This window comes from Geotrypetes seraphini, chromosome 6 (assembly GCF_902459505.1).
Source record: "Geotrypetes seraphini chromosome 6, aGeoSer1.1, whole genome shotgun sequence".
Classification (NCBI taxonomy): Eukaryota; Metazoa; Chordata; class Amphibia; order Gymnophiona; family Dermophiidae; genus Geotrypetes; species Geotrypetes seraphini.
Window position 1 is genome coordinate 89,447,734 of NC_047089.1, and position 19,393 is coordinate 89,467,126.

The following is a 19,393-nucleotide window of genomic DNA, read 5'->3' on the forward strand; positions in this document are numbered from 1 at the left end:
CCTTATTTCACACACATAATTATTTTGAGTGTGGTTTTCACTATTATTTAAATACACTAAGCACACCAGGTTCAGGGATGTTTCATGCTTATTAACCCGTTTGGGTTATCATAGCTGACAACTTTGGGAACAGGTATGTCCTGTCATACAAGTTGTGAAAACTGAGGACCCGGTTTACACATTACAAATTTAGTTCGATACAGTACTGAGGTGTGGGAACTCCGATAATACTCTTTAAATAAGGATGAATTTTTTTCTATACATTACTCTTTATTTTATATACCAGGTTATCTTTTTTTTTCTTTTTTCCAAACAAACATCAAGAACAGATCCTGCCCCTGCACGACAACTAGCAGTGCAGAGAGGAGGCTTTTTTTTTTTTTTTTTTTTGGGGGGGGGGGGCTCCAGGATATGGCAAGAGAAGCTTTCAGATGAGAATGAAGCTATCATGAGGCCCGAGGTAAAACCAAGATGCCATTCAGCTTTCTGGAAACACAAGACAGAGCCCCGACAGGTTCATCCAGATCGCTTGTTTTTTGACAAAAAGAGTTTGGTCAAAAGAATCTGTGCTAATACATGCAACTGTAGCTTTGGTTCAGCTCCATATGGAAAACGGAGGGCCCGTATTATTCAAAAACAAAGGAGGCAAGAGACAAAGTTTCAGATTACCGCCAAAATAAAATCAATCCACTTCCAAGTCAGGTCTAACAGCAGGCAAGGTACTTAATCCCCCTCTACTTTGGTTTAAGGAGCTGCAATTGAGTAATAGTCACTGATGGAACTCTTCCCACAGTGCCTACAGAGTCATCATGAATGACTAAGTATCCTGGAGGCACCTCTGTGCTTCTTAAGTGTTACATGCACAAAACAATTATCCAGCATGTATGTTATCTAAATGCACAATATTATTTCTTCTGCTCATGTTTGATAAAGACACTGTTCTCCTTCTCTAAAGGAACAAAGTCAATGTTAACTGCTTAGTGCTGTAAGCCCATTACAAGGTTCAACCTGACAATATGAGCCGGGTGAGAGGGGTAGAACACCCAACACTGGCCAGCCACTAAAATTGTGCTGTTTTTTATAGCACTTTACTCATGGTGCCATCTGAAAACAAAAAAATAACCTTCTGCCACTAACGCACGCTTCGGTGCCGATTGTTGGCTTTCTGGAAAGAGACCTTCTCTTTTGTACCTGAGTATGCTCACAGTAAGGACCCTGCAGTGATCAGGACAAATAGCAGATTGCAAGAGTTGTCTTGTGACTTCTGTTCAAGTAAGTCTTCCCAAACATTCCTTAGAATTTGATGCTGCCATATTGTGGGGGGGGGGGGGGGGGGGGGGAGGGAAACAACGACACACAACTCTACTCCATGTCTTCCTATCCTCTTCCAAAGGGCTGACTCTAACCTCCAGCAAAGAAGTGTTTGTCCAAGGACAGACACTCATGCATTTCAGAATTGTATACTATCACTTGTGTTCACAATTGCTCAAGCAGTGAACCACACCATGACGTATAACTGCCTCTTCACCATCAAAATATCAAGTCTGTTATCTCACAGCATAAATATCAATAACTCCCTTTCACCAAAATAACACCCTGAAGTGACTTCTGTGCTTCTCTCAGTCTGCTGGATACCAAATTGGGTATATCAAAGCTAATCATACAGTTCTAATAATTATTGGTTGTTGAACATCTTCATCACTTTAGATCCCTCCTAAATGCTTTCAGTTACATAATTACGGCCTGGAAAAAAAAAAAAGAGCGCCATACTTGGATTCAACATAAAGTACCAATAAGTGAATTTGCCACTAGGCCTCACAAAACATCAGGTCTGCAAAGATGTCTACAATGCTGATTAGATCCCAGAATTTGCTTCTATGGGTTACAAGACATACTAAACTTCACGTGAGCGGACTGCTGGGCACGATGGACCAGTGGTCTGATCCAGCAGTGGCAATTCTTATGTTCTTGACTATCCGAAAACACTGAAAAATCTGTTTCTGGGGCAGTAAATTTCAGACAGCGGTAAAAATCTAGAATGATTTAAGTATTGTATTGCTTTGTATACGAAAGTATCTTAAATATTTGCCTCTCTTGGAGCCTCTGAAACAATCATGGAGGTAGAAAATTGTCCTTCATCCAATCAGTCCACAGGTCACACAGCATTGGTATTTTTAGGTACAAGGAAAATAAATACAGGATGAGGAGTACACAGGAAGGTGTGCTCAGGTTTCCTCCCACTAAATGGGGCCACTTGGCTTTCTCTCATGAAACCAGTGATCAGGATCAGTGCACTAGCACAGAGGCTCTAATAAGTGAGAGACTATAAGTAAGCAAGACTTTCCATCTCAAACTCAAGACATTCTACTGCTCAAAACAAAGCGCACACTTCAGGATCATATAAGATTAAGGAGTGGCATCAGATTTCAATGGAGCCTTTGCTCTCACTTTTAACAAGAAGCTCAATTCCAATCAATGTCCAAGCCCAAAATTACATTTATACCCTACTAAGACTGGGTCAAGGGCAGCAAAGTTTTTAATAACAAATTTCTTGTATCTGCCACCCTACTTAAGACCAGGCCAGAACTAGCCTACTAAGACCACCCTCCCCCCTTGACTTCTGTTTTGATTAGGCAATAACCATACATGTGGGGTTAGTTCACACATGGGCCCTGCCCAGAAGGTTGGAGGGCAGGGAAAGGCAGTAAGCACAGACTTTTAGATCACAAGCTTAGAACAAGATGGCTGAAATGTAGGAACAGAGATCCAGTGGGAAGGAGCAAAAGGAGTGTGGTATGGTGCCAGCATCAAGTCTGCCTAGGAGCTATGTCAACTGAAAACCTTTGCAGGTAATGAAAATAAGGAATAGAAACATAGAAATATGATGGCAGATAAAGACCAAATGGCCCATCTAGTCTGTCCATCCAACTGCTCATCACTCAATCTTCAGTAGATAAAAGAAGCAACCCTCAAATCCAAAGTTAGGCATAACCTCATAAAACCAAGGATTGATTTTTTTCCTCTCCTCACTCTTCAATACTCTCCATCCCTCCCCATTTCTTCTTACTGCCTGAAAATCAAAGTGAAATTAATACAAAAAAATTAGACCAGGGAACCTTCCTAACCACTAGTATTTTTGGTGGCCCTTCCCTCATCATAGCATAGAGCAAACATAGCATATGGCCTTCCTCATGAGCAGGCTCCCACAGTCTGGACAATATCAACTAAGACTCTGAATAAGAGTTTGAACTTTTTAATCTACACACTGATAATTTATGCTGTGTAACTCAGGGGTGCTTGGTGTCTTTCCAATGTCCACAACCCAGTCGGTTTCTAGGACTTCTGTAATGAATATGCAAGAGATCTATCCGCATACAATGGAGGCAGTGCAAAAAAATCTCATGTATATTATTTCTGGATATCCTGAAAATCCAACTGGGGGGGACTTCGAGGACAAAGATCGAGTACCCCTTGTGTAAAACTTCACTACTAAACACCAGGAAGTGTATCATCAAATATTAACATCTATTAAGTCATCTATACCCATTCAACTCAACCTTGGCACAACAAACAATGCTAACCCATATGCAAATTACTGAAACAGCATCCCAAGGCATTTCATAAGATTCATTTATCAACCTTTATAAATAGTCTTAAATAATTCACTTCACTAAAAAAACATGCCAAGAGTATTCAAGTGGATATAAATGGACAATAGAAGGAAAAGTCTCAAAATTTATTGGCACTATAAAAACAGTGCTCATACTTGCTACTGGCATAAAAACTTTCTGTCCAAATTTGAATTGGCCCTAATTATATATTTCATTTCAGTTAGTGATCTTTGCTTATTTTAACATTCTTCAAAACCATTCCTTATTCTACCATGTATAAAACTATTTACTTAACATCAATGTTCCAATCAATGGTGTGCAAGCCCCTCCCCTTCTTACTCTGAAAGTGGCCAACATTTCTCAGTGTTAAACGCTGCTGCTTCAGGGAAACTGGCCATATACAGCCCACTGTGATGAATCTTACTCTATAAGCACAAGATATGCTTTATAAATAGTGCCAACCTACCACCCTTATCTTATTCAATAAAAACTGTAAGTGCCAGCCACACACAGTGGTACTTTATACAATAGGGAGACATACACATAGGCATGGCTTTGGCAGCAATAAGGTTTCTTTCAAATCTACCTCAACAATTTCCTGATCCCCTACCCTCTTCCCACCTCAGCAATTCCAGGTAACACTACCAACTAAGCAAAGGGGAAAAAAATGGCACCAAGCCTTGTAGCCTTTAGGTCTTCCTATTCATTAGACCAGGGCCATACCAAACCAAACCACAATTTGACAAATTTAGCAACATCACATTGCTCCACCAGAAAGTTAAGCAGTACCTCAGTCTGGCCTTCTTGAGCACTGCACTCATGAGTGACACGAATACTCTGCAAAAAAGGAAGAAAAACACATTACATGCAATACTGAGCCAAGCACAAGCTGGCACTTTTGTTAAGTGAGAAATGAGGGTAAGTGACAAGCATACTCAGCAAGAAAACCAAAATGAAAAGCTTCAAAATGTGTAAGAGTACTGGGTGTCTCAGGTAAGCATTCAGCCTAATGCCTCCCCATATACTTGCCCCCCCCCCCAAAAAAAAAAAAATGCTGATAACCTATAATCAAAATCATCCCCTCACAATCTTATAAAAATCTTTAACTGGATATCATACATTTTAAAATGAGAGCCAGCAGGAATAGAAACATAGAAACATAGAAAGATGACGGCAGAAAAGGGCTATAGGCCATCAAGTCTGCCCACTCTACTGTCCCACCCCATTAAGTCAGAGTGCTGCTCGACCCACGTAGAGATCCCACGTGGATGTCCCATTTATTCTTAAAGTCGAGCACGCTAGTGGCCTTGATCACCTGCACCGGTAGTTTGTTCCAGTGATCCACCACCCTTTCTGTAAAGAAATACTTCCTGGTATCACCACCAAATCTCCCTCCTCTGAGTTTGAGCGGGTGCCCCCTTGTGACTGAAGGTCCCTTAGGAAAGAATATGTCGTTTTCCACCTCGACACGACCTGCGACGTACTTAAATGTCTCAATCATGTCATCCTTCTCCCTGCGCTCCTCTAGAGAGTAGAGCTGCAACTTGCCCAGTCTTTCCTCGTATGACGAGATTGTGCCTGCCATTAGGCCATCTTTAAAGTAAGGGGGGGGGGTTCTTTGGGAGGAAGATGTTAAATCATTCCATACACAACAACACCACACTCCTAATTTGCAAAACAAATCCTAAACTAGAAAAAACAAGGAAGGCAACCAAGTCACATCAAGGTCTGCGTGGGGGAAGCTCACAGTGCCAAACTTGGCTCACAACTTATAAGTCAACTACAGTGTAACATGTCAAAAAGCATGTCACACTGTATAATGTTATAGGGCGCTCTCAGTGTGAACCCTCAGTGATAGGAGCACAGCTCCGACACTTCACTTCTGGGTCAAGGCGATAAGCCTCCACCCGCACACCATCATCGAGCGCCCTGTGTGTGCAAGAATCAAACCAATCAACAATCAAAGTGAGTAAATGAAACTCAACACAAACAACCTGAGCGACCCCCACACAAACCCTGCCAGCCAAACCCCCTCAAAAGCACGCACAAAATCACAAACAAAATCAAAAACCATACCAAAAAGTGAAAAACATATCCAAAATTAAGCAATACTTATCCAAAACTGTCACACAAACGGAAAAACCGCGCCAGGAGGAAAGGTTCAACCGCGCTGGTTTCGGGAGGAGCCCTTCTTCAGGAACCTGGCCTCCAACAGAACACGAGCAGAGAGGACGGCTGGAGGGCGGGGTGCCCGGGAGGGAGAGCACACCGGCTAAAACAGATCCACAGGTGACATCATGCACGGACCAACCAATCACGCTGTGCCAGCACTCAACACAATCATAACCACAAAAAGGAACAGAAAAAGAAAGAGGGAGGGAACAAAGAACACCCACCAATAGAAACACCACAATCAGAAAAGTTCCCCCCCCCCCCCTGTTGCTCTAAAGGTGGCCGAATGGCAGGAGCCCTTAGCAATTCAGGGTTAGCATAGCGGGCTCTGCGGTACGCTCTTCTGATAATCCAATCAGGATAGCCACGAGCCTTAAAACGCAGAGACAGAGCCTTTGCCTGAGCCTTATACTCTCTCAATGATGAGCAGATCCGACGAATCCTGAGGAATTGCCCCACGGGCACCGACTGGCGCAACCGGACAGGATGGCAACTAGTATAATGTAAATATGAAGTCCGATCCGTAGGTTTGCGAAACACAGTAGTGACCAGTTTACCCTGCTCTTTGCTAACCCTGGTATCCAGATAGGTAACACTGCTTGTATTAACAGTGGCAGTAAACTTTAAATGCCTGTCAAGAGTGTTAAGCCAAGTCAGAAACTCATAAAACCTGGCCTTGGTGTCAGTCCAGATGAGGAACACATCATCAATGAAACGGAGCCATGTGGCGATATGGATCATCCATGCAGATGGATATAACAGACGTTCCTCAAAATTTGTGACATAAAGATTAGCCACACTGGGGGCCATGGCTGTACCCATGGCTACCCCATGTGTTTGGAGATAAAACTCCCCACGTACTTCAAAAAAGTTCTTTTGTAACACCAAGGTGGCCAATTGCATGAGGAAAGCTTTGGTTATACGATAGTGAGGCTCCGTTGATAGTGAGGCCCCCGTGGGGGGGGGGGGAACTTTTCTGATTGTGGTGTTTCTATTGGTGGGTGTTCTTTGTTCCCTCCCTCTTTCTTTTTCTGTTCCTTTTTGTGGTTATGATTGTGTTGAGTGCTGGCACAGCGTGATTGGTTGGTCCGTGATGTCACCTGTGGATCTGTTTTAGCCGGTGTGCTCTCCCTCCCGGGCACCCCGCCCTCCAGCCGTCCTCTCTGCTCGTGTTCTGTTGGAGGCCAGGTTCCTGAAGAAGGGCTCCTCCTGAAACCAGCGCGGTTGAACCTTTCCTCCTGGCGCGGTTTTTCCGTTTGTGTGACAGTTTTGGATAAGTATTGCTTAATTTTGGATATGTTTTTCACTTTTTGATTTTGTTTGTGATTTTGTGCGTGCTTTTGAGGGGGTTTGGCTGGCAGGGTTTGTGTGGGGGTCGCTCAGATTGTTTGTGTTGAGTTTCATTTACTCACTTTGATTGTTGATTGGTTTGATTCTTGCACACACAGGGCGCTCGATGATGGTGTGCGGGTGGAGGCTTATCGCCTTGACCCAGAAGTGAAGTGTCGGAGCTGTGCTCCTATCACTGAGGGTTCACACTGAGAGCGCCCTATAACATTATACAGTGTGACATGCTTTTTGACATGTTACACTGTATTTGACTTATAAGTTGTGAGCCAAGTTTGGCACTGTGAGCTTCCCCCACGCAGACCTTGATGTGACTTGGTTGCCTTCCTTGTTTTTTCAAATCATTCCATTCAGCAAGAGTTCTCTCTATTACTACTGCTACTATTAATTATTTCTATAAAAAGGTCAGCATTTTACTCAGGCAAATGGGCTAATCCAAAAAGTGTTCTTGCTAATGATTCTTTGAGTTTGTGGTTGTAGGCCCTATTCTTTTGACTGCAGATGCTCTTTGCCTAAGGTAGCTGCTTCTGGGGATTAGCAACCACCTAGCCTTGCCTGACGGTTTGGCTGACTGAATGTGTACTTTCTTGGCTGACTGACTGAGTGTGTCACTTTCTGCAGAGAAAGAGTGCAGACCTTAAAAATGAAATAAAAACACTTTAAAGTGTTTAAGCATAAAGCTGCTTTTTTTTTTTTAGACTAAAGTTTATCAGCTCTTCAGGGAAGTTATCGATTTACTTTTCTGTGCATACTATTACATCTCCAGCATCTTCTAGAAATACATATTATGGGATTTTAGTACATGCCCAGAATAAATGAAGAATTTAATGCTGACAACACCTGAGCCTTGTAAATACTGTACCTTTACACAAATAGACACTCTGGTCAACTCCTTCATATAACATTTTGCACCTCTCCAGATTTTACAGCAGAGAGACTGCAGTAGCATTTTGCACCTCTCCAGATTTTACAGCAGAGAGACTGCAGTAGCATTTTGCACCTCTCCAGATTTTACAGCAGAGACTGCAGTAGCACCCCATCCATATGCTTATAAAAACACACACCTCATCTTTTTCCAGATACTTGGCTTTTTCTATTGGACTCATCAACCAAGTGTCTTCCAGGAATTTTTGCAATGCTGAGTCTGGCTCTTTAAAATTAAAAAAATAAAATAAATTATACATACCAATAAAGCTAACAAGTTTGCACCCCAAGAAAGAGAGAGGAAAAAAAAAAAAAAACCAACCTACTGCATTTCTTGCAATACTATTCTGAAACTACACTAGAACTTGGAGAGCATTAAAAACAGGATTGCTAAATTATGAGGTAAGTCAACCCAGCAAATTAAGGTGGTCTCTTCTCAGTTCCTGGTTTATGAAAATGGCTCTTTGCAAGCTGCTGAAAATCAGCTTAGGAGGCACTGACACACAGAACAAGAGGTTCTAACTGTGCTCACATTTATCTGACTCAAGCTCTTTCTGCTGGTTCCTCAATGGTTTTAAGTTATTGTGTCTGTCATGTTACTCACACTCTTAACACAAAATAAACTGATGCCGAGCTATTAAATGGCATCAATGGGCAAATCTCACAAACAGATTAAAAATCTATACTGAATTAAAATGTTACTTCAAATGTTAAAAAGCACAAAAATGTAATTACCAAGCCAAAAATCAGGAGCAGTTCAATTTAAGCCACCGCAATAAGCTCTTAACACACAGCATTGTATATCCACAAAAAATGGCAAAAAACCCCACAACCCTCTCACAGAAACTTACTATACACTGTATTGGGAGGGGGGAAGAGGGAGATATCTAACATTTTTCTATATAACCTAACATCCTACTAAAGCAGAAGCTTCCGCCTAAAACTCTAGACATTTCTGAGTATTTTATTTTTAAACAGGATGGCGCTCCGGTGCCTCAAGTTTACAAAACAATTGAGCTCTTAATTAATGAAACCCCAGAATTCATTAAATCAAAAGCTCAGTGGTGTTGAAGATTTCACAGGAATATGTCATATTTGAAGGACACTTCGAAAATAAATTACCGATTAAGAAAATAAATGAAAGATTTTAAATTCTTACCTGGATAATCTTGTTTCTATTAATATACATAGAGGAGTTCGAACAGTAACTGCTGAATCCCATTACTCACTAATCTGCAGAAGGGTGTCTCTAAGACTTTGAACTCCTCCCCTGCTGCAGTAGAGAACAGCTCCCTCTTCAGTTGGTACCAAAAGCAATCAAACTCTACTGAAAGAGAAGAAAGGAGAAGAGCAAACAAACATTCTGTTCTGCTCTGTAACTTATGATAAACAATAGCTAATAAACATTTAACAATTTAACACTGAACAAAGTACTCAAATGAGCAGCTAGGAACCAACTTGTTAGTGCAACTAGTAGTGCTCGAAAAAAATCCTCCACAGGGAAAAGGGAAAAAGAAACCCCCATGCTACTGTACCAAAAACTTTGCTTACTCTTAAATACTTTAGAAGAGGTCCCAAGATGGACACTGACAATGTCCAAGGCAGAAATCAGGCAAATTAAAAGCCTACATAGGGTGGGTCGCACGGACTCCTGTGTATATTAACAGAAACAAGATTATCCAGGTAAGAACCTTATTTTTCATTTTCTTACATATTTACAGGAGTCCATATAGTAGTTGGCACACCAAAGCAGTGCCAGACATCTAGGGAGGGTTATATGAGCCTGCCTACAATACTGAGAACCCAAAAGTGGCATCCTCATGAGCTGCCATAGCCACACTAGTAAAAGTGTAAAGAGTAGACAAAGTAGCTACTCTACAAATTTCATCAGGCAAAACAGCTCAGGACTCTGCTTAGGAAATCGCTACCCCTCTTGTCGAAAGTGCTGCAACAGAAACCGTGGGCTTTCTCCCACAGGCAATGTAAGAAGATGAAATTGCAAAGCAAATCCATCTGGCAACTGAAGCCCTGGAAGATGGTCTGCCTCGCCTTGCGTGACTAGCCAACACAAAAATGTGATCAGAAAGTCTGGAATCTGTCTCCTCCATTTAGATTAGTAGGGCTCAAGGCACATCTAGCCTCCACAAAATTTTATCCTGCTTCACCGAACCCGGAAGGTGAAAAGTGGGCAAACAAATCTCCTGATTAACAAGGAAAATGGAAACTATCTTTAAAAGAAAGGAAGGAACGGTTCACAGAGAAACACTCAACTCTGTAAACCGGAAGAAACAGAAATAGACAGCAGATAAGGGCCACGGCCCATCTAGTCTGCCCACCCTAATGTCCCTCCCCTACCTTTGCCCTGTGAATAGATCCCATGTGCCGATCCCATTTGGCCTTAAAATCAGGCACGCTGCTGGCCTCAATCACCTGCAGTGGAAGACTATTCCAGTGATCAACCACCCTTTCAGTGAAAAAGAATTTCCTGGTGTCACCTCGTAGTTTCCCGCCCCTGATTTTCCATGGATGCCCTCTTGTTGTCGTGGGACCCTTGAAAAAGGAGATATCTTCCTCCGCCTCGATGCGGCCCGAAAGATACTTGAACGTCTCGATCATGTCCCCCCTCTCTCTGCGCTCCTCGAGCGAGTATAGCTGTAATTTGTCAAGCCGTTCATCGTATGGGAGATCCTTGAGTCCCGAGACCATCCGGCTGGCCATTCTCTGCACCGACTCCAGTCTCAGCACATCCTTGCAATAATGCGGCCTCCAGAATTGCACACAGTATTCCAGATGGGGCCTCACCATGGATCTATACAATGGCATAATGACTTCCGCCTTACGGCAGACGAAACCCCTTCGTATGCAACCCATGATTTGTCTTGCCTTGGATGAAGCTTGCTCCACTTGATTGGCAGTCTTCATGTCCTCACTGACGATTACCCCAAGTCTCGTTCTGCTATCGTTTTTGCTAGGATCTCGCCATTAAGGGTATAAGACTTGCATGGATTTTGGCTGCCCAGGTGCATAACTTTGCATTTTTTGGCATTGAAGTTGAGTTGCCAGGTCCTAGACCAGCGCTCCAGTAGGAGTAGGTCGTGCATCATGTTGTCGGGCATTGAATCTTCGTCCGTTGTGCATTTGCCTACTACATTACTTAGTTTGGCGTCATCGGCGAATAATGTTATTTTACCTCGAAGCCCTTCTGCCAAGTCCCTTATAAAGATGTTGAATAGGATTGGGCCCAAGACTGAGGTTCTCTACAGGAGAGGGTTTGCAACTAAGTCACGTCAAGGCTATGGCAACCAAAACTAAATGTCTTCCCCATAAGATCCAATGGGACGCTTCTATCAGAGGTTCATGAGACAGGCCCTTCAGAACCACATTGAGATCCCAGGTCGGGAACGGTCTGTGCAATGAGGGTTGCAATCCGAGAGCATCCCTCAAAAAAAAAACAAGTGACATCTCCGAGCCCTAAAGCACAAGAGGCCGGCTACCTGCACCTTGAGAGACAAACTGCCAGGTTCTTTTCAAGACTGGCCTGTAGGAATATTAGAATCATCGAGATAAGGGCCTACTCAGGGTTCACCCGTTCTTTGGTGCACCATAACCAGAAAGACTTCCAGGTCTTTGCATAAGCCATAGCAAGCTTCTTTGCTCTAAGGAGGGTCGTAATGACAACCTCTGAGTAACCTTTCTGAATCAGGGATGTGCGCTTAAGTGCCATGCCATAAGACCAAAGCACTCTGGATTCGCCATAGGAACTGGACTCTGACTGAGGAGACCCGGATGAACCAGTAGTTTCAGACATCTGCCTCATTGCAGATGCACCAGATCCACATACTAAAACCTGTGGGGTCAATCCAATGCTACCAGAATCACCAGTCCCTTGTGGTTCATTATTCTGCAGATGATCCAACCCACCATGGCCCATGGTGGAAACACAGAGTAGCTGCTCCATAATACAGGGCTGGGCCAGGGCGTCCAGCCCTGTGCTCCCCTTCTCAGCTCTTCAACTTTAGAAGTGGTCTGCCTTCATATTCTTGGCTGTGGTCATCAAATCCATAACCAATTTGCCCCAACTCTGTTCAATAAGGGAAAACGCCCTCTGAGACAGAGACCACTCCCCTGGATCCAGAGTCTTCCTGATGAGAAAGTCAGCCTGGACCTTCTCTACCCCTGCCATATAGGCAGCTGAGAGGGCTGGCAAGTGAACTTCCACCTACTGGAACAACATCTGTGCCTCCAGGCATACAGGGATGCTTCTGGTGCCTCCTTGTCTGTTCACATAAGCCGCTGCAATGGCATTGTCTGACAACACAGACTGATTTCCCCGTCAGGAAAGATTGCAATTCCTTCAATGCCAAGTGAGTGGCTCTCAATTCCAAAAGATTTATGGACCACTTGCTCTCCAATGGGGTTCACTTGCCCTGAAGGTGGCAAACAAAGCATTGAGCCCCCCCCCCCAGGCTGGTGTCAGTGGTGAGGGTCACCCATTCATGGATTCCGAGAGACATCCTTGACAAGGCATCCCCTGAAGCCACCAATGCAAGTTGCCGCTAGAGACCAGGGGAGTTGAATCTGCAGGGAGTGGTGCTGCAGAAGCCACCTGGACAGAAGAGAGTATTGGAGCAGGCACATATGTTGCGCCCAGGGAACAACTTCCATTGAGGCTGCCATCGAGCCCAGCAACTGCAGGTAATGCCAGGCTGTGGTGCTTGGCAGAGCCAAAATGCCCACAATGCCTTTCCTGAGCTTCTGTCTATGTGGCTCGGGAAGAAAAATATGGCCCTGCACTGTGTTGAAATGGATTCCCAAATATTCCAAGCACTGAATCAGCTGAAGGCAACTCTTGAGGAAGTTGACTATCCAACCTAAGCTCTGGAGGAGGCTCACCACCTACTAAACTGCATGTTGGCTATCCTTCAGAGAGGGGGCCCTGATCAGCCAATCATCTAGGACAGGGGTAGGGAACTCCGGTCCTCAAGAGCCGTATTCCAGTCGGGTTTTCAGGATTTCCCCAATGAATATGTATGAGATCTATTTGCATGCACTGCTTTCAATGCATATTCATTGGGGAAATCCTGAAAACCCGACTGGAATACGGCTCTCGAGGACCGGAGTTCCCTACCCCTGGTCTAGGTGATGAACCTGGATGCCCATCCTGTACAAGTGCACTGCTACAACCAACATCAACTTGATAAAGATGCAGTGAGCTGTGGCTAAACTGAAATGGAGCACTACAAACTGGGATGTGATGTTGTAGAAAGTGAAATCTCAGATATTTCCTGTGATCCAGGAAGCTGGAGATGTGAAGATATGCCGCCATTAAATCTAGAGAGGCAAGGAATTTTCCTGGAGCCACCACTGCTATAACTGAGCAGACTGTCTCCACAAGAAAGCAGGAGACCTTTAGCGTCTTATTTACTGACTTCAAAGTCCAGAATGGGCCTCCAATCTTGCCTTTCTTGGGCACTATGAAGTATAAGGAGTATCTGCCTAAGCTTGATTCTTCTTCAGAACTAGCTCTAATGACATAAATGTCCAAGAGTCATTGCACTGTTATCTCGGACTCTGGCCTCCCCTTCCACTCATCTGCCTAGAGAATTGAGGAACAGATATGGAGGGAGGGAAGAAAATTTGATCCTTTGCCCCTCCTGAATAAGGTCGAGGACCCAGTGGTCAGAGATCTGTTCCAATTGTTTCCAGAAAGCAGACAGCCACCCGTCGATATAAGCTGGACTTCAGTTTTGACTGTTTTGATTTTATTTTCAATTCTTTTTAGTTTATGATATATTTTTTAATCTCACTTATTGTTTTACCACTTATTTTGTTTTATTTTATCATTCAAATTTCATTTAAATTTCCCCAGAATTCTATTGCTTCATTGGTTCTCCCTCTGCATCTATTCTTATCTCCCCTCTTTTTTCAACCTTTCAAAGTCCTTTAGATCATTGTAGTCTTATTAGAATGTTTATTTTCTTATTTTTCTCATCTATTCTCTATTTTATTTCTTCATTACTCTACTAATTGTCATTTTTCCAGGTACTTTAGTTAGATTGTGAGCCTTCAGGACAGTAAGGGAATTTCTAAGTACCTATTTTACTTATAATTTTAATGCGCCCTATTGTCTATTTTTCTGTAAACCGCTTAGAATCCTAACGGAGTTTAGCGGTATATAAGAAATAAATTACAAATTCCAACATCTTAGAGGACTGAATAGGGGTTGAGCCCGAAGCCCCTGCCCCATCCTCTTGCACCCTACAGTACATGAAACATGATCGCTCATCTGCAAGCAAATTGTAAAAAAAATGCAGGAATTGGGGCTAGACTGACCTAGGACATCCATGACAGATGTTCAGAAAAGAAATAAAGACAATACTCTTCAAGAAATCCCTAGTGGAACGGTAGGGAGATCCCCTGAGCTTGATGTCACTCTTAGCCCCGACGTTAGGACGCCACCCCTTCAACCGACGCCGCAAGCAGCTAGCTCTCCACGGGACCAGAATGCATCCGAAGAGGTGGTTTCTTCTTCGTTCCCAGAGGCCAGCATGGAGGGCTCGCCGAAAATAACAACGCAGAGTGATATGTTATCTCTGCAAGGACTTGCGACCGGGACAACAGAGGCTGGGGAAATACAAGACGCTACCGAGGTAAAGCTAATTTCAGAACATTTAGATACTACACCATTACAACTTTTTTCACCTACAAAACCACCTAAAGTCACACTCGATGCATTATGGGATTTGGTAGTGAATTTGGGGAATTCTTTAAATCCCCAAATAAAAAGTTTGGATAAAGAATTAAAAGTACAAAAAGAAGAATTAAATGTCCTAAAGCAGGATATGTCACAACTTAAAACAGAGTCACAAAATACAAATAAGGAGCTAATGTTTCTGAAACAAAATCAAGATTTGTTGGTTAAAGATAATATAATACTCAGGAAGAAGTTGGAAGCACAGGAGAATAACGGTCGAATTAATAATTTGAGGTTTATAAATTTTCCAAAGATCCTGTCAGTTTCTCCTAGAGAAATGGTGAAAAGGTATTTTATGGAAATATTGGAAATTCCTGAAAGTTCCTTACCTCCTCTTACAAGAGTGTATTATCTTCCTGCCAAACCCCAATCTAAAGAAGAAAAAATTGAAGAACCCCAGGAGAGGTCACTGGACATTTCCGTAATATTAGAACAATCAGATAGAGAACTGGCCGTTCCAGCCACTCTCTTGTTGTCTGTCGCTTTGGCCCCAGACAAGGATTGGATAATGAAACTTTACTTTAAAAATAGGTCCAAAGACTTCCTGGGACAGCACATTCAGATTTTCCCTGACGTCTCTAGAGAGACTCAAAAAAGAAGGAAAGAATTTCTACTTTTAAAACCTGGAGTGACTCAAATAGGTGGCATTTTCTTCTTGAGATATCCATGTAAATGTGTGGTTAGATATTTATCATTGAAGTATATTTTTACAGAACCATCTCAATTAATTGGCTTTCTCTCAGGGAAACGTCTTGAAAAAGGAATAACAACAGCAGCGCCCATGGAAGGTTAACTCCCTGCACTTTAGTAAGACATGGACTTTTTCTTTTAAATTAATTTGAATTACATTTGTTCTACTCTTTAATCTTGGATCCAATAATTTTGAGGACTAGTGTGAGATCAGCTAGGATATTGTTATTTTATTTATCCATTATTATTTTTTAATTGAACTATGATTGTGGTATATCTTAATTTTGGAATTTCAGTTTAGTATGTTGTTTGACCTCACTTTACTGTACAAGATGTATATGTTTGGTGATATTGTAAAATTCTATAAATAAATAATAAAAAAAAAAAAAAAAAAAAGAAATCCCTGAAAAAGTCTTAATACCGCAAGTTCCTTCCTTCTTCCCACTAACTTCCCTACTCCCCGAAACTACCTGATCTCCTCTTTATTCTTCCCTGGAAATGACCAGATATCTTCTTTTGTAATGTACCTTCTATAACTCTTTTGTAATCAACCTTGAACTGCAAGGTAATCGCGGAATAGAAATCTAATGTAATATAATGTAATCCCTAGGCAAAATGAGTGGTTTTGAGGCAGAAAATATAACTTAAAAAAAAAACAACAAAATAAAAAAACAAAATCCAAAATGGCCGCAGTCAGAAAATTCACACCAAAAACAGGCTGTTGGAGCCAAATCAAAAATTATAAAATAGTGATTTTAGGGTTTTGAGGGGGAATCCAATCCTAACCCCAGAAAGCCTTAACAAAAATTTCCAGACCCTCCTCCCCCAAAGATCCCTATAGAGAATAATGGGAGTACACACTGAGACTTCTGGTGCCTGGTCGCCCCTGTAGTAGCCTGCCTTTGGGGAGGCCAATACCAGCTCCCCATTGGCTGCCTCATGGGGGCTTGTTCGGTACTTCAACATTCCCTGCTGATTCCACTGGTTGGGTTGTTTATAAGGAGACGGTGGCAGGAGCAATAGGCTTAATTTTGAGAAATGCTAGATCTATAAGTGCTGATTGAGGAACTTCCTGTGAGCGCCACTACCTAGCAACCACGTGCATTGCATTATGCAACACTATACCAAGTCCTGGGGGATCACTGCCTGCAGAACATCGCACTGACCGCCCTGCGCAGGCAAACTGCTGGGGAAATCCAGGGTTCCTGCAGGAGCTGGTGATGGATGGCAGTCAGAAGCTGCAGTGGGGGGTGTGGGGTTGGGGCAAACTGTTCTAGGAACATCGAACGGCTCTTGCCCCAGCATGGTGACTTTTCCAAAAGGCACATTGGGCCCAGAGACAAAGAGAAGCAGGAAGTGCTGCGAGGGAAGCGGTAGTGTAGCATCACTTCTGGTTTAAAGTTAAGAAATATATATATTTCTTTGAATAGAAATATTCAAGCTACCATGTGGCTCAAAGTAATGATGGGGGTGGGGGGGGGAAAAGGGGGTTAGACTGATGGACATTTTTTTTAAGGGAATCTGTACTTAAGTTTCTACAAAACTTGTTCTCCGACCTAACGGTCTTTCTGTCCTGTTGCTGTGTCTGGATAGAGTGCTCTGTGTGATTGAAGTCTAAAAAGTACAGTGAAAGAAAATGTTTCACAATAAGGTTAACAGCGGTATCAACAGTAGGTAGGATAAACACAGTTAAAACACAGTTAAATAAAGAATAACTATTTTGAATAAAGTTGGGATTAAGTATGGTAACATCTATGGCGTGTGATATGGTGTCTCAGGGTAAGGAAGGATCTATACTTTAACTAAGACTAAGTATATTAATAAAAAATTTGGCCCGCGACTTATCCTATGTTTTAGATTTCAGCCCCTTATGTGATTGAGTTCAACAACCCTTCTGTAAGGAAAGGATTTCTACCTCAGATTGTCAGAAACTCGATTGTCAATGGAGAGCTTCTGGCTGCAGGTCGGTCAGACCCCAACCATGAACTCCGACCCCTTAAAATCTGCACAGCACGACAGGGGGGAGAAACTATGTAGCCGGCTCCCGATACCCAGGGATTCTTACTCAGGGGCCACACAGCCTGCGCTCTAGCCTCTGATAAATCAGCAGGCAAGTTAGCTCCCAGGGGAACAGACCCCAAGCTCCTAAGGGACACCAAGCAGGCTGGCTCTACAGGTACTTAGAGATTGGCCTAGGAGTAGACTGCATTCTTTCCCTAGCAGAGTAAGCCCAAGAGCCTCTGAGCACTGAAGCCATGAAGAAATTTGAAAATCCAATGAAAATAAGCAGCAGAGCAGATCAGAACACACCTTCAGAATTTGTTTGCAGAAGGAAAAACTAAAGAGGGAGCTGTTCTCCACTGCAGGAGAGAAGAGACACCCTTCTGCAGATTCGCAAGCAATGGGATTCAACAGCTACTGTACGGACTTCTGTGTATATTTTAAATAAATTATTATACTAATGTATTTTAAAATATCATGCTAAATGTTTAAACAATTGCAAAATATTTTTAAACTATGTAAGGGGCCCCATTTTTTCCCTGGATACTCATGTATAAATGGGTATGGAGCTCTGTGACATATAGGGGTGTTCAAGTCTGGTTTGTAATGGGTGTGGGGAGTGAAGAAGAAAAGGTTTTGCACACTCCTACAAATTATTTATGAGCACTCCCAGCAAATTTAGAAGATTTGAATAAAAAGGAAAAAAAAAAAAAAGTCTTCTGATACAGGCCACCATGAAGTTAATCTAGGAGTTAAGACTACCACCTCCACCCCTTTCCAGAGAAGAGAATAAATACCAGGCATGATGCTGCAAGCATATTATTCTTCCAGCATCATATACAGGACTAGAGTGCCACCTACTGTAAACATGTATATACACCTCATTCAAAGAGAAGTGTGAGCAGGCTAAGAAAAGAGTTTACCAAAATTCAACTTGTCTCTGTTGTTTGCAACAGCATGAATGAGCCCGATTGTCCCACAGGCATTGCCTATCGTCTGCTTCATGAAATACACTGATGAGCTGACCTCCTTCCCTTCGGCTTTAATCTTCTCTTCTTCTTCCGCTCGGAATAATTCATACTGAACAGAAATCAAGAAAAGATAAGACCGTATAAAGCACAACTCCAGATCTAGTCCTTATCTGTTAATCTTCTTGACGCTAGGCCAACAAAATACAGGGATAACATTCAATTATAAATTGAGAAAGCTATCACCTTTAAGTAAACTTTAAATATGATTTGCCTATAAATTTAGTCATCCATTTATCTTAATGACTTTGCACCACCCTTCCTGCCCCAATATGTGTATCAATTGTACTTGTCCCCCTCAGCTACCAAAAAGATGTTTCACTGCATTACATGAATAGCATTAGCATCACATTTGATATTTAAATTAGAGAATGACACGGTGACAAAATTCATCACTGTTCCCGTCCCCGCAGATAACCGCGGGAAACCATCTTCATGTCATTCTTTAAAGAGAGAGGGAAGAATCAGAGTATGAATGGCCACAACCACTGACCCGCAAGCTTTGCCTTGAAGAATGCTGGTGTAGAAGCACTGAGGTTGAAATAGACACTAGAAAATGACATGGGATTATTTCCCGCGGTTATCCGCGGGGACGGGAACGGTGATGAATTTTGTTACCATGTCATTCTCTAATTTGAATATTCTAATGTGTTCCTACTAGGGGTTTCATTTGTACTGTGCTGACATCACATCAATGTTATATGCATGTTCTTCTATATTGCCTATTATGGTGTCATAAAAACAGAAAATCAAAGCAAATAAGACCATATGGCCTATTCATTCTACCATCCTTCCTCTCCCTTAGAGTCCATATGTGTTTGTCCCAAGCTTTCTTGAATTCAGATAGTCTGTCTCCACCACCTCCA

At 42.5% G+C, this 19,393-nt stretch overlaps 1 protein-coding gene across 3 annotated transcripts in view; it reads right to left on the bottom strand.

Annotated features, from left to right (window-relative positions):
- UCHL3 (ubiquitin C-terminal hydrolase L3) overlaps positions 1 to 19,393 on the bottom strand; it is a 125,082-nt gene that overhangs the window by 92,246 nt on the left and 13,443 nt on the right. For all 3 annotated transcript variants that reach the window (XM_033950236.1, XM_033950238.1, XM_033950237.1), the window contains 3 exons: positions 18,423 to 18,579; positions 8,195 to 8,280; positions 4,401 to 4,448 (listed from right to left, as the gene is read on the bottom strand). In XM_033950236.1, the coding sequence (XP_033806127.1) occupies positions 4,401 to 4,448; positions 8,195 to 8,280; positions 18,423 to 18,579 (291 nt within the window). The remainder of the gene's footprint in view (positions 1 to 4,400; positions 4,449 to 8,194; positions 8,281 to 18,422; positions 18,580 to 19,393) is intronic.